Below are 19219 nucleotides of genomic sequence, written 5' to 3'. Positions count from 1 at the left end.
GTCAAAGTTGTGACAGTACAGGTTTGAAGTAAAACATTAACATGAGAGAAGAGATGATTAACTGCTAGACAGATGTGTTGCATTGCTAAGAGTTATTGCATAAGGTATGAATGATTTCCTGTATTTGTCCTTGTGGCAACGTTCTCAGATTGCAGGCCTATTTATGGTTCCTCTAGTTTCCAGAAGTACAAATGGAGGTAGAGCTTTTACCCACCAGGCTCCTCTTGTGGAGACACAAATCTGGGAATTTTTCATTGCTGGTCCTACAATTCCACACAGTAAAGCCATACTGACTTAATTGTTGCACTGCTAAGACCTTTTAAGATTTCACAATTTACAAGGGTGACATTGTGAGACAATGTCATTACTGTGGTATAAAAATCAAATATGCAATTTTATTTGAATGTGGTTTTCCCCACTTATGTAAGTATAAATGGGAGCTTTTTATGGTCTTTTTGTGGTCCTCCATTATTTCAATACATGATAAAACTGTTAGCTGTTATTTAGGCTGTGGTTCTGTCTGATAGTCATCTTTGAGCTTCAGTAAGACTCCGTCCAACAACACATCTCAACACTGGAGTGAGGACACCTAAGTCTGTCTACAGCAAGTCTAGTAACTCTGAAGTCACTTTGAATGCCTCAAATTACTTATTTGGGCAGTTGTAAAGCATTATCTAAATGAACTATAATTTCAGTGTTCCTCGGTACATGCTAATTACTTAAATAGAATCACCAGTTAAATCTGATAAAGAGCTCTTGAAAAGTTTGCAGACTTTGAACTAAATAAGGCCTTAAAAAACGTAAAATTTGTACTTATATCACCATCTTTGCTGCTGCAGAAGAGAGAATACATTCCAGTTCAAGATTCTTTCAGTGCTGAGTTTCTCTTATAATTTCCACAATCCCCAAAGACCAGTATTTAAATGCATTTGCACCATATTGGTGTATTATGTCTGTGACAGTGGCAAGTCCTCCTTCACTCACTAGTCCACTCAGCAAATAGGAATTATGAGTAAATACAGTACATATTTTGTGGTAAACGTTGTTCATTGTGATCTTACTCAGCAGATGCACAGTCTAGCCTCTGGCTGCAAGGGGGTGGAAGATGCCAGTAGCATAAACAAATTAAGCTGAACCACTGCCTTTTGATTTTAAATGTGTTGTTGCAAAGTTTGCAAGGTAATCTTAAGATGTTTGTTTATCCTTGTTTTCAATCATCCTGTTAACTCTGTGCAGCACATCAGCCCCATACTTTGTATTGTGACTATAGGCTACTGTGTCCCTATCAAATTAAAAAAAAAATGAGTGGTTGATAAATTAAAATAGGCTAGAAATATCAACACATGTACAGTTAAGCACAGCAAGTTACTGCTGATCTCAGAAAGACAAAAAAGTAAAAGTATTTTATGTAGGTCTAGCAGTGATGCTAGTTTTTTAAAGGTGAGAATAATATATGGAGACCAACACAAAATGAGTTTCCCCAGTATATGTTTCCTTGACACAATCAAGTACCTTTCCGCCATAAAATGGGGCAGAAAATATTTAACTGCCGCATAAAAAACACACGAAAATGCAGGAAATGAAGTGCGCAAAAAATTCATGGGGGAGGATCTCCAGAGCCACTAATTGTAATGTATCCTTTCCATTTCTCGAGTAAAACCTATGACCACGACTTTGTAACTAAACTGAGAAGGATGGGAAACTGATCGAAAAGAAGATTGTTACTAAAGAAACAAAGAAAGAATGAGTTTTGTTTCCCTTTAACGGCTGTGGTTTATTCTCGCGAGATCACACCAGCACTCAAAGAAAACGAATTGTCATCGCGAGACTGCAGTGGTCCTCCCCTTTGTGATTCACGTACACGTTTACGTCTCATTTTTGGCATAGTTTCGTGGAGTGTGGGAGGCGCTGCGTGCCTCTTTGTGCGTAACTCAAGCAAAAGCAGTGAGGGGAATGTCGGCTTGTGAATGATCGGTGTTTGAGACGGCAGGGAGCGTCAACGTTATGGGTGAGAACGCTACAGGCAGCTAATGTCACGAATTTTTCAGAAATCATTGTTTTAAACTGTAACCGTGATGATTTCAGTTAATGGAATTCACTATTTAACATTTTGGCTTTCGCTTGGTTTAGCTTGTGTAGTTGTCTGAGCAACCAACGCCCAGTCGCCCGCCTCCAGTAGGATTGTAGCTAGCTAGTTGTTAGCCTCGGTTCGCGAGCAGGCTGCATAACCTAACGGGAGTGTCATTTCCTGTCTTAAGCTCTTCGACAAAGTCTCCCATTAAACGTTTCTATGTGTTTTATGTGCTAACACCTTAACCACCGGTCACTGTTTTTACAAAGCATGTCTACAAATGTTAGTACTTTGTCTAATGAGCTAAGTTGGTGTCGTATTTCGGATTTAAACAGCTCACGTTAATGCTAAGTTGCATGCTTTCAACCTCAAGAAGCGTTGAGCTGTTGTGGTTTTTGGTTTAGCGTTTTTTCTAAACGTGTGAAAGAATGAAGTAGCACTATGCAGAAAAGAGTGTGTGTCGTTGTCGCAGTCGCAAAGCCATATTTTTTTTTAAAGCTCTTAGTCAGGAATGGGTGCTGCATTAGTGCGTGATCAATAATTTGATCAAACTCCCATGATTGGAGTATCTGGGTTAGGCAGTCAAAGCCAACTCTGGGGGATGTGGCAGGTTAGGAGGGGGAGGAAGGCAAAGCTGCCATCTAATCTGGATTAAAGTGGATCTAGTACCTCAGAGTTCATGTTTTGACTTTTAAGTTCATTAGCTTCAGACCGTGGCCTCTAAGTCAGAATGCTGTACCTGCTCCCCCACCCCCGTGTCGCTGTGTCAAACTGAAACACCAGATTTGGTGTTCTACGGAGCAGAGCTTTCTAAAATCTGCACAAGCAAACTTTAGCTTTCACCTGCCACCACTTCCTTTAGCAGCCCTATCACGAAATACCGGAAAGGAAACACACGGTTGTAGTTTTAAAATGTCGGTTCTCATATTTTCATACTTAAAAAAATTACCTGTTTGATAATGCCTGTCTGCAAAACCTAATTTACAGTATTTCCAAAACTAAGGCAGTATGATACGGCTGAAATTAAATTGCATTTCTGGTAGGCAAATCAGCACATTATGTCTTGGTATCACACAAAAGACACGTGGGCTGCTGTTGGTGGGCAGGAGATGCTTTGGTGTAAGAAGCAGAAATACTCTTATAGCCACAGGCGAAAAGAAAAATCTGCAGCAGTTGGTGAAGCTTGCTTTATGGTGCTACTGACATTACAGGAGCAAAAACTGGCTTGTATTGCTTAGGTCATGAATTATTTTGCCTGCAGGCCTCACAACTAAAGAAGCTGATTCTGGAGACAGGATAGTTGGTTTGTCAGGTTGCCTGAGATTTCTAAATTAATTAATTTTTTGTTTGTCTTCCTGTGCACTCCCCTGTGTTTCTTTGTGTCCCTGGAAATGTTGGCTCTTCCTGCACACGCTGGGATTTCATTACGTCCATCAATGCCAAACAGCTGTAAGTATAAAAAATATGTTTCATGCCTGAAATGTAACTGGACTACAGTATTTTTTTCAGCAGTCTTTTGCAGATAAGCTTCTCAGAATGCAAACCAGAATGTGTGATGCTCCATATTGTTTTTCCTTTTTACTGTGAAAAACCAAAGACAAGTGACTGAACAAGACAGAACATTGACAAAAAATAAACTATGGTGGTATTAACTTACGCTGGACATTATAAAGAATTTTTTGTGGTATTTTCAGGGTGTGTCATGGTATTATTTTAAATATTTTAGTGTAACCGGATCTTTATATAGATTTAAAATGACATTTTTTGTCAGACGTATATACAATTAAAAACATTTTAAAAAGCCTACTCTTAAGTTTTGATTTTAAAGGAAGTATTTCGCACAAGGCTCTAGAGTCATTCTGCCTGTTATACCTTTAACTTTGATGTCATGGCAGCTTTTTGTTGCCGTTAAACAAATTCTGCCTCAAAAGCTACTTTGAATTAAACTCTTTTTTTAACATAGTCTTCCAAACTTTGTTGCCCAAATGATTCTGCCTCCAGGTAGAAACACCAGTTAGCCTTGAATTGCACATTGTCTTTGCGTTGCCTGGTCTTCTGTTACTGTGTGAAATTTCAGCACAGAATCAGCATGACCAGAAACGAAGCAAAACAGGTCTCCTTCTTTCGTTTAAAACTTTAAACCTTCCCAACAGCAGACATGGCCCCTGTCTCCGGGCAGCTCTGCTCCCCTTTCTTTATCCTCCATCTGTCTGTATTGTTCTTAAACTCAGCAATGGAGCCCCTCCCAAATGCTACCTAGCTTGCTAACATTACCCAGCATGCCATTCATGGCAATTTCTATAGTTTTAGAGAGAGTTTTTTGTTTTAGAGTCTGTGTCATGCCCTGTTGACTAGAATTCATTTTAGAGTATGTATTGTTGTTTTGTATTAATGTATATAAGTATTATGGTTCAAGCCATGAGCGATAAGGGTACACAGCTGATACACTAAGCACACTCATTAGCAAGTGGCCAACAGTGTAATACATTTAAACGACTTTGAAAGCCCTTGTGGTTGTTTAGTCTATTCACCAGTATGTAGGTATTTGAAATATTCATATCACGCATGAAATCAGGGCTGATAAAGGGCCCAACATTGTGTATGTGTACAGCTCCATTCTGGGCTTTATGGTTTAAATTTATGACACATCTTGAATATTGTGGCTTCTGAATACTTTCAGTGTAAACTTAATCAGTTGCATCATAAAGATGTGAGAACATACTTTTTCTTCTTAATCCAACAGAGTGGAGAGTCCGTTTCAATTCAGGCAACATAGTTTGTTCACGACTTTTTGTTTTACACTTTAGAAAATTAGATTTCTTTGTGGTTTAATTTTTTTTAAACTTTCTTACAGCAACAGAAGAACCTAGAAGGATATGTTGGCTTTGCAAGCCTCCCGAACCAGGTCTATAGGAAGTCGGTGAAGAGGGGCTTTGAGTTTACCCTGATGGTCGTGGGTAAGAACACATGCTGCTCGCCACTCAAGTTTTCCCTTGTTTTGTTTGAATCATTTCATTGTATTCTTTGCGGTTGGCATTTTAACATCCTTCACTGTGTGGTTTGTTTTAGAGAGAGAGAGAAAGAGAGACGGGTTTGTGTGTGTATACACAGCCATATTTATACACAAGGGACAGACCCCCAGCTTTGTAGTGTTAATTGCTGAGTCAAAGAGGAGGGGCGCAGTTTGCATTCCTGTTCGAATTCATCTCGATGTCAGATCCTTGACACTGTCTCTCAGCAAAGAAGCATTTGGGTTGGAGTTATCTAAAAGTGCACTCAGCGAATCAGAAATGCAGACATTCTTTTACAGCGCTCGGATGTGGTGGTTGACGCTGTGCCAAGATCCTCCTTGGCTGATGAGACCGTATTTGGAGGGACAGTGTATCCTAGGGTCAAAGCCATTTCCTGTGGTGGGACCAAGAGAATTCATACCCAGCATGCATCTAAGTAAAGCCAGTAAAGAAAACTGTGCGTTGTTAATGCTACGAGAGTGACGTCTCTCGTTGCATTAACAATGCACAGTTTTCTTTACAGGCTTTAATTATTGCTGCTAATAAATGTTCGAACTTGTTAGTGAGCTGTCTCTTAAATGTTGTTATTAGATAGTTGAAGTAGAAGATGCTGCTCCCCCCTCACTTCTGTTGCTGTTGGATAGTGACCAAGTGGGCCTCTGGGGGCTGTGAATGCTTCGCTCTGTTTGTAACAAATATCTTCAATTTGGGGATAATTGCTGAAAAGATTAAACAAATGGCTTTGCAACAAGGAAAGAAGAGGAGGTCCTCTGGGCTTTCTGTTGCTTAAATGGTGGCTATTGTTTTTATGGTATCACCCGCTTTCACAGACACACTCTCACTCAGCTTTTCTTGGCTCCAACTAGCTGCGAGCCCACATGTCCCTGCAGTGCTGTTCACATACAACGCAATGCGTCACCATCGCGGTGTGATAGGAGTCAAGGATAAAAGATAAAGGGAAGCACAAGGAGAAATTGAGATGGCATCACCACCAGTGGCTGGCTGGCTGGCAGATCTCTGCATGCCTCATAAAATCACATGACCCAACAACCTGTTCAGCAGCTCATTTCACAGGCTTGTCAGGCATTCAGATCGCAGTGTCTCGCTCATTGTTGCATGCGGTGATAAAATGTACAACAAACAGATGACACAGTACAAGCTCTACACATTACCCTTTGCTTGTAGCTCTGGCATAAATGGCGGCTCGTTAAATATTGACTTATGGCCATCAGCAAAGTCGGGCAGTGCCAGTGGTCGTTTCCACTAATGATCCTTTTCTCTGGGAGCTTGGACACTGGACGCACAATGGAAAACCAAGCATGAGAAGTCTCCCGGACTCCACAGCCAGCCAGCTGCACATAACAAGAGCCATTGTTCATGTTGTTTTCTTAGCCTTTTAACTGGTAACCCAAATGGATCAATGTCTTGGGCAAATGTTACTTGCATCCCCAGTTAGACACATGGTCTTTTCTTGTGTGGAAGATGCCAGCAGTAGACTTTGTATAGCTGTATTACAAGTGATTTTAAACCTCTTATTCTGAGTGATACTGTGTCTCACAATCTCACTGTGTTTTGTTTTTGTTTTGTTTTTTTACAGGTGAGTCTGGACTGGGCAAGTCCACATTGATCAACTCTCTGTTCCTAACAGACCTGTATTCAGCAGAGTATCCTGGACCATCACACAGAATCAAAAAGACTGTGCAGGTACACACTGACAAAAATATCTCTTTTAAAATCAGTTAAACCTGCAACAGCATGTGCTGGGCTGAAATAATATCACTTTATCTTTAATCAATACAGGTGTTGTGGTATAAAACTTTTTCTGTCTGTCTATCTGTCCTTGTGGCAGCAGACCTGAATCAGATATTAAAGAAAATGTTCCACTGCAGATAATTTTTGAGTTTTTATTGTTTAAATATTGCAGTTATCATTGGGACCGCTATATCCAGAGAGGTACTGATGATAACCACGAGATTAAATTTAGATATTTTCATTCATTGTCCTATATGTGATAGACGTGGTAAAGCTGAAGGATCACTGTCAGACTCTGCTATTATTTAGTACCAAGCAGCTTTTTGGGGGTGATGCATGTAATGTTTTTTTTCTAAACAAAATGGGATATTAAAATACTACACTAAAAAGTCTTAAAAGCCTGAATGTATGCCATGCAGATTGAGCAATTAAGAAAAAAAAAAAGGTTTTTACTATGGTGTTTGTACGGAAGCGTAGAGCTGCCACCCAGGCAAAAGAAAAATACAAGTGTATCACGTTATAACGTGAAAAGTTTATTGTTCTAACAAGATACTTTTCCTGTTTGTACAATATACTATCATGTTTGTACAATATAATATTTATATTGTACGAACGTGATAATTATGTATATTGTAATAACGTGATATTATGTTGTTCAAACGTGAAAAGTATATTGTACAAACATGATAGTATATTGTACAAACAGGAAAAGTATCTTGTACAAACAGGAAAAGTATCTTGTTAGAACAATAAACTTTTCACGTTATAACATGATACACTTGTATTTTTCTTTTGCCTGGGTGGCAGCTCTACGCTTCCGTATGTTTGTCATCATGAAATGTATGAATATTGGAAGCTGAGGAGAGTCATGGGGTGTTGAAAAGGTTTTGTTGTTTTTAGATTTTTCTCCCAGTTTGTGAAATTATTCTCACAATTGTTTGAACAAGTCAGACTTTCCGTCAGCTGACCACATGACTTCATATTAATCTTCCTTGATTGCAAAACACTGTCCTAGATCCTAAAAGCCTAAAGTGCTGTGTGACTCTTGCTTCAAAGCCTTTCTGTTTTTTTAGAATAGTTATCAATAGCACAATATGCAAAGGCATGTTGCTACATGCTGCCCATTGCCAAATATTTTCTGTATGAGTTTTGAAATCTTAGATACACTTACCTTAACGTGCCGATCATTTTACACCACTCCTTCCATACTGTGTTTTCATTACCTACTAAACAGGTTTGGTTTCAAAGGCGCAGCTTATGGGAGAAGTAAAACTTAGCATTCCTGTCATTCTTTCTTCATTGACAGGTGGAGCAGTCGAAAGTTTTAATAAAGGAAGGCGGTGTCCAGCTGCTGCTTACAATAGTTGACACCCCAGGGTTTGGAGATGCTGTCGATAATAGTAATTGGTAAGGGTCACCACCACCTTCATTTGTAATCCTTAAAATATCAAAGCTACTCTCTGACATTCCTGATTCAGAAGAAGGGTGCAGCAGTTCCGCAGATTTCAAAAGTGGATTCAAGTGCTTTGTATGTTTGTCTTTTTGGCTCATTATTGTGAAAAATCCCATTATCTGCCAGAATCCCATTAATAAATGTCACCTATTTAAACCACTTGATCAACTTTTTATTCTTAATATCTATTTCTGACTATGGGGAGGTGAAATATACACCTCAAAAACTTCTTCACACTTCTTTGACTTATATATAATGTAGAACATCAGATAATTGTAGTGACACATTTATCATGACAGACCAAAGACTCCAGAGTTGTTTTATAGACACACACTTGTTAAATATTATCCTTTAACTTCATTACATTTTGCCACATACAACTTGGACAGGACATGATAAAAGCTGGTCTGATGACCTGTCATTTTGAAAATAACAAAATAGAAGGGGGAAAGAAAACAGTTCTTGGCAATTTCAGACTCCTAAAGTCCACTTATACCTGATTATACCTGTGTGATTATTTATAAAGAGCAATCTAATTGACCTATCTTAACAAGTGATACATTCCTGCTGAAACAGTTTTTATCCAAGGAATAATCATAAAATGGTTTATGTGCACCTTTGGCACTCGAGTCCACTAGTGAAATGTTTCCCTGTTAAGAAACAAAGACCCAGCAATAACTTAACTGAAGCTGTAATTTGTATTACACAGCTGGCAGCCGGTCATCGACCACATTGACAGCAAATTCGAGGATTACCTCAACTCAGAATCTCGAGTGAATAGAAGGCAGATGCCCGACAGCCGAATCCACTGCTGCCTTTACTTCATTGCCCCTTCAGGACATGGGTAAGTCTAGGACACAGATTCCGTTAAAGACAACTGTTATCAAGAACCTCTTAACACTATACTATGCTACTACAAGCATATACAAGAGAATTAACCTCTTAAACTGCCACATGATTGTTGGGTTTGAAGTTAGCGGATGAAAAGCATTGGACTGGAAAAAGGAAAAGGTAGTAAGGGGAAGGGTGAACAGTGAGAGGAAATATTGTAAGGAGGGAAATGAAGGGTCAGTAGTGCCTCAAAGGTCAGTGAAGCAGGGTTGTGAGTGGAAGAAAAGGTTGCTGGTTGAGATCATTGTGCAGCCTGGAAAATTCAGAGAACGGTCGGTAGTGTAGCATTTCCTCCCTGAGCATTTTCACTTAATATGGCTTACACAGAGGTGCTAGATGTGCGTACTGCTTCTGAAACTAACAGCATTGAGCGGTAGTCATGTTGGACTGCTTAAATTTCTGCAGTAAATTTATATCTTGACATTCTTTTTCTCCTACAACTAGACCCCCTCCCACCCCCCACCCCCCACCCCCAGCTGTTGTTGTGAGTGATAATGTGAGACTGAGTCAGCCTGACTTGCAAAATAAGGGTTAAAAGTGGGCCTGTTAAAAGCAGTGTGGGGGTTCTAAGCAATACTGAGACGCTGGCTCAATGCCCAGCAGATGATACTGATGACAAAAAGATGACTGTGGAATTTTAATTATAATGTTTATCATTCATAAGCTACCATGTCTTCTATAACAGGCTGGTGTGCCCATATGGCCTTTTTTCTATCTGTGTCTACGTGTCATGGGTGATGCATGTTGGTTAAAGATGAGAAAGTGCGAGAGTAGTGAACGTGAGAAACTCTAGTGGTTATTTCCTGCCCTCGGGGGGAAAAAAACAAGATAAAAACCTCTTAAAAATGAATTTAAATGCACGTGTTGGTTTTATTCCTTTTAAAGTGAATGGTTGCTCTCTGTGACATCTGTTGACCTTGTTGTGTCTGCTGTGTGGCTTTGCAGATTTCATTAATATGCAAATACCGCTGCTTACTCACATGCCTTTCAATCTGCTGATCATGACCTACTGTAAGCTGTGAACCAGGCTCTGTCCTCCTTTGTGTCGTCGTCTGCTTTCTGTGAGACATTGTGTTTGTACAAGTCCGCGATCTGTACTCACACAAGCTTTACTTTTATCCTTGAGGATGGGCAGCATATGCTCTGGCATAAACACAACTGCACACTCACAGAGCACCCCTTCATAACAGAGCTGACTGCTCTCACACAGCCGCACAATGACCTCCAACATTGTGATATGCTCTGGCATTCACAACCCCCGCAGCTAAACCCTGGTTTTCCTTTGGGGTTTGAGGGGCTGACGTGACGCCGAGGTTATCTGCAGGTCTAGAAAAGTCTCATAAATCACTGGATTCAGTTCAAGACTTCAAAGTATTGCAAGATTAGCATCCAGGAAGACTATATATAAAATACAAGGGAAACTTGAGTGGTTGTGATTTTGCTGTAGGATGCTATTGATTTTTTTTTTTTTTGTTTGCAGCTATTAGATTTTTAGCAAGCAGTGTCACAGAGTGGGTACAAAGTAACTAAATATAGGAAAAAAACAAGCACAGCAGATGTCAGATGACATAAAAGTGACTCACTGTAATAGTGTATAAAGTGATGAGGACAGTGCAGGGTTTAAGTTAACAGCAGAGGAGTCTCTTCTGTGGTGTGTATTGTAGGTGCGAACAGTTTCCTGCCGCTGTGGTAGTAAAGCAGAATCGGTCTGTTTAACAAAGTGCAAAGTGTAATTTGTGCCAAGGGTGGTCAGTCAATGATGGATAGCAGTTAATATAATGGTAACATTTCCATCCTTCAATTTTTACAACAATTTTTTTTGGATCCAAATTGCACTAATGCATGAATTATGTATAATATTAAATCTAGGTCATATTATCAATATTAATTTACATGATACTTTTACATAATTGGGTCAGTATATTTAAATCTTTTCCTGCATCATTGGTGACGTGTGTGGCGTAGCAGTTAGTGCTGGGGCCTTTCTGTGTGGAGCTTGCCTGTTTTTTCCCTGTGGCGCGTGTGCGGGCAGAGTGGTTTCCTCCATAAATCCAAAGACATACATTTTAGGTTAACTGGCGATTCTAAATTGTCCATGGATGTGAGCTGGATAGTGACAGAATAATGTGCTTTTCAATATGTAGTTAAAATGCGTCTTGTAGTCTGAAGAACCTTGAGTGGTCAGTAAGACTAGAAAAGCACTTTATAAATGCGAGTACATTACATTATTAACATAAAACGAAATTTTTTTTCCGTCCATCTGTTCTTCTGTTGGATAGTTTTAGGGAAACACTGACTGGCTACATATTTGTATTGGCTGACATTTGCACAAGTTGACATGTTTTCTTTTATCTGATTGGCTGTTTGTTTTGTCAGATGGATTTTGTGCAAGCTAAATGCTTATTTTTTTTAAGATAAGGTCTCCCTGGAAATGATTCAGAATAAATTAACCAAAAAATTGCAAAAACTTAAAGGATATTAGCATTAGGATTTATACATCTGTAAAGTCCCAGAATCGCACAAAGAATGCATCCTGAATTATAGTCATGCCTTAATTTTTCTTCAGAGACATGAATGACAAATATTGGGTTAAAAAATACTTTTATCAGCACAGCACAAGATCAGTTATTCTGGTCTTCTCTGAGCTCTTGATTATTTAACGCGATTTAACCCTGATGTTTAGAAGAATTATTTTGAAATGTATTCATTAAAATGAACTTATTTCAACACCAGTTTTGCTAATGCTGTACCACGTATGATTTCCTTTCTCCCTTCCTTTCTTTGATAAAATATGTAACCATATTTGTACAAGACAGTGTGGGAAATATGTCTGTCTGTGTTCCACATTATTTTCTTCTCAGTAAAGAGATAAATCTGGGACACGTTTAGTTTAGCCAGACTGGTGTTAAATCACATAGAGGGCGTTGATAGACTGAAATTCCTGTGGTTATTTTGTGTGGAGTCAAAGTTGGGAAAACTCCACACCTTCTGACCCTGTTTTCAGGAATTTAATGTGGGATTTCTGTGATCTTTGTGTGTGTGAAGTCGCTAAATTATCACTCAGCATGTGCCAATAAACTGTCTGCATTGTTTAATGTATTATCAATGTCCAGATTATCTGTGTGTTTGCACCCGTACAAACTGCCTTTGTGAAATGGACTCAATTAAGTAGCTTTTCATTGCTGCATTGCATCATTGCAGATTGTCTCAAAGAGTTTAAGAGCAGCACTGTGTTGTATACAAGCCTGCATAACCACATGATATCAGTCTTATCTAAAAGCACTTAAAGCATCATATTCTATTTCAAGGCACATTTAGACTTTAACCTCAAAGAATCAATAGAAGACATGATTGTGTTTGATAATAAAATGCACACTGCGGTATTTCTCCAGCTCATAAACAACCAAAAATAGCAATGCCTCCCCATGACTGAGAGGTCATATTCCCAGATATTACAAACATAAGGTGTAAAGGAATTCTATATTCAGCTTAGCTCAACTTATCTAGTCTACAAAAGAGCCGATCAAGAAGCCGTAGTCAAAAACCAGTCTGCCCTGAACTATCCTAGTAGCTTCTATATATAGCGAGGAGTGCACACAACAGTAGTTTGGCAGTTTATTTTATGCTTTAATGTGCTGCACTGAGTCAATGTGTCTGTAAACGTCTGGCATTATTTCAATGAAATGTAAAGCTGTATTTTGATCTCTGCAGACTGAAGCCCCTCGACATCGAGTTTATGAAACGGTTGCATGAGAAAGTGAATGTGATCCCCCTCATCGCTAAAGCAGACACTCTCACCCCTGAGGAATGCCAGCAGTTTAAGAAGCAGGTCAGTGGTTTCCACAGCTGCAAAGTCCTGCAGAACAACTATGTCAGAGGCTCCTTTATTTATTTATTTATTTTAAATTCCCTTGTGGTCATTGGCATGACTGATGCCGAATGAGAATAGAGTAGAAAACACCATGTTTGGTGTTGCATTTGTCAGTGAATACAAAAACAAGGTGGTATTGCAAAGAGCTAAATTTAGCACTGCGTTTTTATGTAGTGTCCTGAGCATGGTGGTAGTAGGTCTACACAACCTTTGTGTGTGTATATGTGTGTTTTAAGGTTCTTTTTCCTTTTTGTTAAAAAAAATGTCATCAATCCGCCGTAAGATCAGTCTTCTGTTTTGGCAAACATTGTAAACTTAACTTTGTGTTACAAATGTAGCTGGTGTCAAAGACAACTTAACACTCAATCGTCCTCTCAACAGACACATTACAAATGACACCCTGACGTTGTACCTCTTGTTTAACCATTTTCTTGTCTGTCAGAATGACTTAACGGCCTTCTTTCCTCCTGATAGATCATGAGGGAAATCCAGGAACATAAAATAAAGATTTATGAGTTTCCTGAGACGGATGACGAGGAGGAGAACAGATTGGTCAAAAAAATAAAAGTAAGTGTTTTTCAGTGTGTTGTAATCATAGGTTCATATACTTGAAATACTTAAACAAAAAACAAATCATTGAGGGTAAATGCTTTGTTTTTTGCTAGGACAAGTTGCCACTAGCTGTGGTAGGCAGCAACACCATCATCGAAGTGAACGGCAAGAGAGTTAGAGGGAGACAGTACCCCTGGGGGGTTGCAGAAGGTAAGAGACAGAATGTGTAATAAATGCATCTAAGCAAATGAAAAGAGTCTTATGATGGGATGAGTTCATAGAAACATGTGCATGCATGTTTCTCTGCATGGTTTATTGGATTAGACTGCAACTGTTACTTGAGTCTGAGCTACAAACAAGATTATGTAAAAAAAAAAAAAAAAAATGTATCCTGATAACTGACTGATGACTTTTCATTACAGTTGAAAACAGTGACCACTGCGACTTCACCATCCTCAGGGATATGCTCATCAGGTACTGAAGAATAAAAAAGACCTCATAATATAACCCTTGTTTCCTACACATAGACCTTATTACATCACTCATTAGTGCATTGCTTTGGTGTTTTTAAATTTTCATAATCTAAAAAAAAAACAACAAATATTATTTTTCAAAGAACACAATCAGCGACTGGACAACCAGCCCGGTCTTATTTTGAAAGTTCCGTTCTGGCCTGTCCCATCTCATGTTTCCCTTGCCAGGCACACTGGTGTAATATCAGTTTCACTTAGTTGCTTCCGCAGAGAGAATCTTGTCTCACACTGGTACGGGGTTAACCCATGGTTCAGATAGTTAATGTATCAGTTTTCCACCATTACCTGTTTTTTGTCATTTTGTTTTGAATTTTTGATTGACTAGACGGTTTTCGTATTTACTTCAGTTTTTAAAGATCTATTTTTAATTGTTTGTAGTGGGGGTTTTTTGTTGTTGTTTTTTTAAGTAGTGGTTTAAAATATTAAAAGTTCCCAGTCTCGTTAAACACCTGCACAAAAGTCTCTCCAGGGTATTTCACCACAGTGACTAAGACTGTAACTAAAGACATTTCTTGAGGCCCTATATCATTTAAGTTGGTTTTTGTGTTCCTCAAAAACCTTTCTATTCTTCTTTTTAAATTTTCATTTAACATTTAAGGTTTAGTTGGATATAAAAAAATTGGATCCAGCCTACCAGTGTAGACTGCAGCTAATGTATGTACATACAATGTATGTCCCCTTTCTGCTCTGGTGATCTTCTGCATCACCAGCTGCAGTTTAAGCCAGTTCATGCTCAACTGATTATGTTGCACGTTTTTCAAAGTAACTACGATTATCATTAAGAACATTTTTTAAAAAATTGTATAACTCGAAGCGCAGTTAAAGTATATATATTCTTCTTTTTCCACCCCAGAACTCACATGCAGGACCTGAAAGACGTGACAAACAATGTCCATTATGAAAACTATCGCAGCAGGAAGCTGGCCGCTGTCACCTACAATGGAGTGGACAACAACAAGGCTAAAGGACAGCTGTCCACCAAGTAAGTCCTAGACAAAAGGCACTAGACACATCAATTGTAGCTAAAGGGGTTGAGGTTACCTCTGCTGTTAAACTGCCGCAGTAACAGCTACGTTTTTCAACCTAAATTTTAAAGCCTTCTGGATTTAGTATCACATATAATGAAGCTAATGCGTAGCACTGAAGGAAGGGTATACCAGAAAGCATTGTATGTTTAGAGCACGCACAGTGTAGATAGTGTATTTTAATTAAGTTAATAGAATCAAGTTGATTTCTGCAGATTCTGATGTTGCAGAATGTGTTGCAGTTTTGTGTTGAACCCATCTCATGCATACTTTTTGATATTTCATGTGTTTTGAACTTTACATAAGCTTAATTTTTCAAATTTGCATGTGTTAACTTAAGTGGAATAGATTTCTGAAAGCAGTGGGATGAACATTTGTCACATAGGAGACTGCAGATGGCTATGTTATCACATTATGTAATCATATCCTTATTTTATTTAAGTATATTGGTTCCAGGCAACAGGGAAAGACAAAGCTGGAGGATGACTTCTTTCACTGAACCCTGTGATCGCGATTTGTGAAAAATACTGATGTGTTGTTGTTTTTTTAATTGTAGTTTATCACTCTACTAATTTTCCACTGATTTCAAGCTTGGATTCAAAACACAATGATTAATTTTCATTAATACATTCATAAGCAAATGGCTAACACACACTGCTAAAACTCTAGCTCCATGTTGCTGATGCTAACACACAGCTAAACATTTGACCGACGGCTGAGTGTGTCTGACACGCAGCTCACAAAGCTGACACTTATTTTTTCCACACTTATTTTTTCCATTTTGCAGTGAAAAAATAGCTTCAGTCACAAACTAATAAGTGTTGTTTTATTTTAGTGCATGATCTCATCATTGCATGCTTTGTGTGTGTGTCTCTGTCTGTGTGTTTGGTTGTGTTTTTGTTTTTTGTTTTTTTAGACTTGACACAGTTGATGGAATGTAAGTCAATTTTTTTTTCAGTATTTTTGAGACCTATAACATCTTCACACCCTTCCTCTCCTCTCCTCTTTGGCTGTATTTGGGTGGTTTCCATCCCTCTTGTTGACTTTGGTCTGCCCCCGCCTACTTTTTCCTCAGTAAAGGTTTTGAGGAGGAAAATTGTGGACGGCCACACCTCCTGGTCACCATAGTTTACCAGCCAGGACTGTGATGCTTTCAATTTTTCCAATCGACAATTTTTCCACTTCTATATAGTCACTGCTGCCTCCACCTGCTGCTGCTGCTGCTGCTGCTTGGATTAGAAGCAGAGACCTGTGCATGAGATGTTTTAAGCGGTTACCAGTACTGGGCAATATATCACTTTTAGAAAATGTGTATATATATAGACATAGAATAAAACAGTATCTTTCTCATAGATATAATTTAAGTTGTGCTGTATGAAGAATTTGTCCAGCAAAGCCATACTAGTGTTTGCAGGTCTTGTTTCCACTGCAGTCTCCAACCTCTCCACTCTCCCTCTGCAGCTACAGTTTGCAGAACTGTAGATGCAGAAAGTTCACTTTCTGCATGGAAGGAAGTGATGCCAGTCCAAAAATGCATGTTAGTTTAGAGATTTAACTGACATTAGCAACTTAAGCAATTATTTTTACTTATTTAATACTTTTAGAAGACAGAAATAAAGGTTTACACTGCACAATTGTTGTAAATATTAGCAATTTAACTACAAATTGTAATTTTAGTAAAAAATGAAGGTTAGTACGATAACACCAGCAAACTGTTGTTTATTCTCCCGATAAAAATTGCACATATTCAGCTTAGTTTTATCATCCGTACTCCCCCTTAAGTGACCCTACAGTTTGAAAACCTCTGGTGTACTAGATGAACGGGCATTACACTTCCTCTGTAACACATAAAACTGGCTACACCAGATATGAAAGTAGTTTGACTGGTGCATGTGTGCCACTCTGCAAACATAAATCTGGAACACTTCTTGTTCTGTCGCAGAAATGTTTTATTGTGTGCCTCTTTATTTAAATATATTAGCAGAACAGTATGCAGACAGTAACAGACATCTGCATTTATTCTCACAGTACCAGCCGGCAGATGCTTTGTAACTGTAGGCAGTCTACCTCAGCCCACAGATGTTCGTGTTGGGTGTTTAGCTTTTAGTCCACATAAGCTGGTGGAGTGTAACAGTTTCACTTCCTTGTCAGAAAGGACAGTCTGACAGCAGGTAAAGCTTTGAAAATGTTCTAATTATAGCGTGCTCTTGAAATGAGGCAGACAGGTATGCGAAACAAAAATGTCTCTGGCAGCCTGTTGCCTTTCTTTACGAGTAGTCTACTTTGAAAATCTGAGACTCAAGAAGTCACTTGGATGAGTGACGAAACGTTTCTCCCACAAAACGCTACGCCCAGATGAACAGAATCAACTTTTTGGAGATACTTTGAAAATCCATCTATCACCTGACCAGAATTATAAAACCTGACTCACTCAATCAGCCTAGCATTTTAAAGTTTGTCAAAACCGGACTTATGTCTAAGTTATGTTGATTTGTGTTAGGCGGCATGCATGATGACTAAATATAGAAAGTATCAGGCTTAAAGATTTGAGAAAACCATTTCTATTAAGTTTTAAAGTTTTAAAGACTTTTAACACTCCAAACAAATCTGCTAATCTGCTTCAGCAGGACTGGAAAAAAAACATATTTACATGAATATGTTCATTAAAGCCCCTTTTCCATTAGTACCTACTCTGATCGGCTCGGCTCGCCTCGACTCTGATCAACTGGTTTTCTTGAGTACCACCTAATGTGTGTGGTTGTCATCATAGAAACAAGGCCCTGCATCCTGTTACATAATTAGTATGTGACATGTTATAAATGCTACAACGAAGGTGGACATTGATGCAACAATATACCTGCTGCCCCTTTTTTTAAATAAGTAAATTCAAATTAAGAAAAATGTGAAAATAACTTGTGCCAGCTGAGAGCTGATGATTTCAAATCAAACACCAAAGTTTCTCCTGCTGCCGTGTTAAACTACTTTTTAAATAAAGAATATTAAAAACGTGATGAAGCAAGAACCTAGCATCCACTAGCACACGTTTTGTGTGTGTGTGTGTGTGTGGGGGGGGGGGGGGGGGTTGTCTCTTTTCCCCCTTCAGATTTGTTTAGCCTCCCTGGGAAAAACAACACTTAAACATAGAAAATGTTTACAAAAATTACAAAAAAAAAATTGGGCGTCTCTCCAGCTACATTCCTCGTAAGCTCAGGTAACCGCTCCACATTCTTCATGACAGGTCTCTGTTCACTTACATTGCAACAAACCAGCCTGGTGAGCTTTACTAATCTTAATCCACCTCCACTCGCTGTCAGTGGTCACAGGTTCCTTGCATTAACTTTTGGATCCCTCCTCTGGTTCCCAAAATTGGTTTGTGGTTGCTTTCATGTTCTTGTCGCAGCCTGGGATCCTCCATTCCTAAATCTTCACTTGTGCCTCTATATTTCTCCCTCCTGTTGTTTTTGTTTGGAAAAAAGGGAATAATATCGTAACGAGATTTCCTTGTAGTTATGAAAATGTGCTGTATAGATTTATTGTTTCTGTGAGCTCAGCAGACGACAAATTTAGTTCTAATTAAATTACTTTTAAGGTTTGATCCAAACTGGTGCATCTCATGGTTACATTTCAAGCATTGTCCTACTTCTCTCTCTGTGACGTTCCAGCCTGCATGCAGTAGTATCTGGAGGAAAGGAAATGCTGAAATGAGACTTTAATTTGCAGACAAAACTGACTAAAAAAGCTCACATAATTAAGTCGTTCTACTGATTAGAAACATTAGTAATACTGAATATACTGATAAGTAGGATGATGCTAGTCACATTCTGTAGTTCGCGTCTAAATTTCTATGTTTGTGCATGTTTTCTCGTGTGTTTTCGCGTGCTTCCTGTACAGGAGTCCTCTGGCCCAGATGGAGGAAGAGAGACGAGAGCATGTGGCTAAGATGAAGAAGATGGAGATGGAGATGGAGCAGGTTTTCGAGATGAAAGTCAAGGAAAAAGTGCAGAAGCTCAAAGACTCTGAAGCAGAGGTAAAACACACAGGCTAATGAATTCTGCAATTC

At 38.8% G+C, this 19219-nt stretch overlaps 1 protein-coding gene across 5 annotated transcripts in view; it reads left to right on the top strand.

The window, feature by feature from the left end:
* Window positions 1-19219, top strand: part of septin7b (septin 7b) — a 68826-nt gene that overhangs the window by 43169 nt on the left and 6438 nt on the right. For 2 of the 5 annotated variants that reach the window (XM_085178470.1, XM_085178472.1), the window contains exons 2-12: window positions 4926-5028; window positions 6680-6786; window positions 8141-8241; window positions 8997-9131; window positions 12890-13007; window positions 13524-13616; window positions 13715-13811; window positions 14024-14075; window positions 14988-15116; window positions 16076-16096; window positions 19051-19186. In XM_085178470.1, coding sequence (XP_085034596.1) covers window positions 4926-5028; window positions 6680-6786; window positions 8141-8241; window positions 8997-9131; window positions 12890-13007; window positions 13524-13616; window positions 13715-13811; window positions 14024-14075; window positions 14988-15116; window positions 16076-16096; window positions 19051-19186 — 1092 coding nt within the window. Of the gene's footprint in view, window positions 1-3428; window positions 3521-4925; window positions 5029-6679; window positions 6787-8140; window positions 8242-8996; window positions 9132-12889; window positions 13008-13523; window positions 13617-13714; window positions 13812-14023; window positions 14076-14987; window positions 15117-16075; window positions 16097-19050; window positions 19187-19219 lie in introns of those variants that run through there. The other 3 variants (XM_085178474.1, XM_085178475.1, XM_085178471.1) reach the window with 3 other exon arrangements.

This window comes from Neolamprologus multifasciatus, chromosome 11 (genome assembly GCF_963576455.1).
Source record: "Neolamprologus multifasciatus chromosome 11, fNeoMul1.2, whole genome shotgun sequence".
Taxonomy (NCBI): Eukaryota; Metazoa; Chordata; class Actinopteri; order Cichliformes; family Cichlidae; genus Neolamprologus; species Neolamprologus multifasciatus.
This window is presented reverse-complemented; position numbering and strand designations above follow the sequence as displayed.